This window comes from Corvus brachyrhynchos, unplaced genomic scaffold (assembly GCF_000691975.1).
Source record: "Corvus brachyrhynchos isolate BGI_N302 unplaced genomic scaffold, ASM69197v1 scaffold25, whole genome shotgun sequence".
Lineage (NCBI taxonomy): Eukaryota > Metazoa > Chordata > Aves > Passeriformes > Corvidae > Corvus > Corvus brachyrhynchos.
In genome coordinates this window covers 3,090-6,334 of record NW_008238313.1, presented here as the reverse complement: position 1 = coordinate 6,334, position 3,245 = coordinate 3,090, and the positions used below count along the sequence as shown (strand labels likewise).

The 3,245-nt window shown below is 66.3% G+C and overlaps 1 protein-coding gene across 1 annotated transcript in view; it reads right to left on the bottom strand.

The window, feature by feature from the left end:
- CAD (carbamoyl-phosphate synthetase 2, aspartate transcarbamylase, and dihydroorotase) overlaps positions 1-3,245 on the bottom strand; it is a 29,067-nt gene that overhangs the window by 24,495 nt on the left and 1,327 nt on the right. The window contains exons 2-9 of the mRNA XM_017733707.1: positions 3,113-3,217; positions 2,887-3,026; positions 1,798-1,927; positions 1,452-1,594; positions 1,198-1,339; positions 530-701; positions 272-457; positions 72-188 (exon numbers count right to left, since the gene is read on the bottom strand). Coding sequence (XP_017589196.1) covers positions 72-188; positions 272-457; positions 530-701; positions 1,198-1,339; positions 1,452-1,594; positions 1,798-1,927; positions 2,887-3,026; positions 3,113-3,217 — 1,135 coding nt within the window. The remainder of the gene's footprint in view (positions 1-71; positions 189-271; positions 458-529; positions 702-1,197; positions 1,340-1,451; positions 1,595-1,797; positions 1,928-2,886; positions 3,027-3,112; positions 3,218-3,245) is intronic.

Sequence of the window (3,245 nt, the reverse complement as noted above, 5' to 3'; positions counted from 1 at the left end):
GGGCCCCCCCCGTGCGCAGCCCCATCCCCCAGCCCTTGGCCCATGGTGCCGGCTGTCCCTCAAACTCTCACCCACCTGTCCGGGCGCTGCCACGCCCGTCCCGCAGGTCCCGCGCCACCTCCACAAAGACATCAAAGAGACACTCCAGGTCTGTGGGGCCAGCGCAGTGCTCGGGGTGAAACTGGACACTGTGGAGGGGGTCAGGCAGGGCACATCCCTATGACCACATAGCCCCCCAGCCCCAGGCCCCCTGCTGTAGCCCCACGCACACCTGAAGAAGGGCTTGTGCTGGTGGACGAGGCCCTCGTTGGAGCCGTCGTTGGCATTGGTGAAGAGCGGGAGCCAGCCGGGCGGGAGGCTGCCCGCCTCCACTGCGAAGCCGTGGTTCTGCGCCGTGATGAAGCAGCGCTGCGTGTCCTCGTGCAGGCAGGGCTGGTTATGCCCGCGGTTCCCATACCTGGGTGATGGGACAGCTGTCAGGCAGCCCCAGCAGCCAGGACCCCTGCAGTGACTCTGGACCCTCACTCACTTCATCTTGTAGGTACGGGCACCAAGGGCCAGGGCAAGCAGCTGGTGTCCCAGGCAGATCCCAAAAATGGGCTTGGGCTGGGGTGCATCCAGCACCTGGCATAGGCTGGACACTGTCTCCTGGCAGAGCTGTGGGTCCCCAGGGCCATTGCTGATGAACAGCCCGTCAAAGTCTGTGTCAAGAGAGCAGCAGGATCAGAGTGGGGCCCCCCAGCCCCCTGACATCACCGTAGGGCCCCCAAGGTCCCCACAGGGTCACAGCAGGCACTCCTGGCTACCAGCAAAGAAACACCTGCAGCTTGCCCGACACCCCAGCAGGGTTGCAACCAAGGTGTTCTGACCCCACAACCGCCATTCAAGTGGCAGCAAGGCCCTCCCAGTCCCCCATGGCCCCTCCCACACAGAGCCACACCAATACCACAGTCTAGAGTCCCCCATGCCAATCACAGCAAGGCATCCCGAGCCCATGGCCCTGCTCTTGTGGTACCACACTGAGGGCCCCAAGCCCCAAAGCCCCCAGGAATGATGACACCAAGGCTCCCCATCCCACGGCATTGAGCAGGACACAGGTGCCTGCTGTCCCCAGCACCACCCACGCAGACAGTCCCTATGCCAGACCCCAGCCCCCCTTGGTGGGAGCCCAGATTGTCCCAACCACTGCCATCTCACCTGCAGGGTCCAGCGGGTGGTCCCAGGGCACCACAGTGACAGTCGCCCCCCGCCTGCACAGGCACCGTATTTGGTTGTTCTTCAGGCCGCAGTCAAGGGCCGTGACACGCAGGGACCCGCCCGGGTTGAACACGCGTGGCACCTGCGGGAGGGGAAGTGGATCACCCGGCCTCCTGCTGGGGCCAGCCTCCCGAAGTGAGGGGCTCCACAGCCCCCTCTGCTGCCCCCAGCCCCGCTCAGATCCCCCACCACACCTTCAGTGACACCTCCTGCACCAGGTGCTTCTTGTTGGGGTCCTCAAAGGAGAGGCTCCCCTCAGGGGTCCCATCCGGCACCAGCTTCCCCAGCAGCGTCCCCTGCTCACGGATCTTCTTAGTCAGCGCCCGGGTGTCCACCCCTGCAAACGGGCTGTGAGACACAATCCCACGGTCCCGGCCCACCCCAGCAGGACCCCGCGCCGTGGCAGCAGCACCACCCCCAAATGCCAACACAGGTCAAACCCCCGGCAGGCAAATTTCAACACAGAGATGGGTTTGGTTCAGAACTCGCAGATCCACAGCCCCCACCCCCCACCCTACTCAGCTGCCTCCCCAGTCCCACCTTCTAGCCCAGGGATGTTCTGCTCCTTCAGCCACTGGTCCAGGGAGTGGGATGCACTCCAGTGGCTGGGGGGCTCTGAGCACTCGCCCACCACCAGCGCGGCCACATGGATCTTGCTGGACTCAAACCACTGGGGGGACAGAGGGTAAGCAGGGCAAGGCAGAGGGTCACCAGGCCCTCTGGAATATGGACCCCATTCCCATAGCACAGGACCAGCCCTCCCACTGCTGGGCTGTCACTACCCCTACCTTGTCCCACACCTATCACAGCAAGGCTGAGCCTTAGTCCAACAAAGTCCCCAGATCAGGGAGCTCCAGGATGGGGTGCCCAGGCCCCCACAGTGCTGCTGGACTGCAGCCCACTGCCCACGTGTCAACACAGCCCATGCCGCAGGACCCCTCAGCTTGGCACAGCTGCAGCACAAACCAAGCCGATGGGAAAGCACCACTCCATCCGCCCACAGCCTCGCCAGCGAGGTCCAGACATGCCAGTATGTCCTGTCCCATGGGATCAGGGCTCTGGTTCCCGGAAGCACAGGCCACAGCAGAGACCCACACACCACAGGCCCGGAGAGGGCTGCTAACAGCAAGACCCCCCGCGGCTGGCGTGGGGAGGCCGGCACAGCACGGCTGCAGCAGGGCTGGACTCTGCCCTGGGACGGGGCAGTGTGGAGGCCAAGGGGCTGGGAGGGGGCTGGGGCCTGGAGCAGCCCCTCTGCCCAGCCCCAGCCCTGCCTTGTCCCAGGGCCTCAAGACTCCCACCTTGCAACAGAGCCCTGGTGAGGAGATACACAGCCCCACACCCCATGTGCTGCGAGGGCACCCCAATCCCAGAGCTCTGGGGTCTCCCCCTGCCCAGCCCCAGTCCTCACCAAGTCAGAGCATGCTGGGCCCCACTGCGGCTCTGGGCCCTGCAGCACCGGAGTCAAACCTCTGCCTGCCACCATGTGCCGCTCACTGCCTGCCCTGGCACCCTGCACCGTCCCGCCCTGGCACCTCGTGCCATCCATCCCGGCCTGGCACCGTGCAGCGTCCCGTTCTGCCACGCGCCACAGCGACACCACGACGGGATACGCGGCCCCTCGCTCACCCTGCTGAGGCCGAAGGCGTCAGGCTCGTCCCGGGGCACTCCGTAGTTACCGACTAGCGGGTAGGTAAGCACCAGGATCTGTGCCTTGTAGGAGGGGTCGGTGAGGGCCTCGGGGTACCCCACCATGCCAGTCTGGAACACTGCAGGGGAGCGGGATGGGGGTGATGGGGGGGCCAGCCCCGGCCCCGCGCCCCGCCGGGGGGCACCGAGCCGAGCACAACCGGACCGACCCCAACCCCGCGCCCCAGACAGGCCCCACGGAGGGGCCCGAGCTGAGGGAGTCCGCGGACTAGGCCGGATCCCCCGTTCCCCGTCCTTCCCTCGCCGTCGCCTGTCTCGGGCCGCCCCACGACATCCCG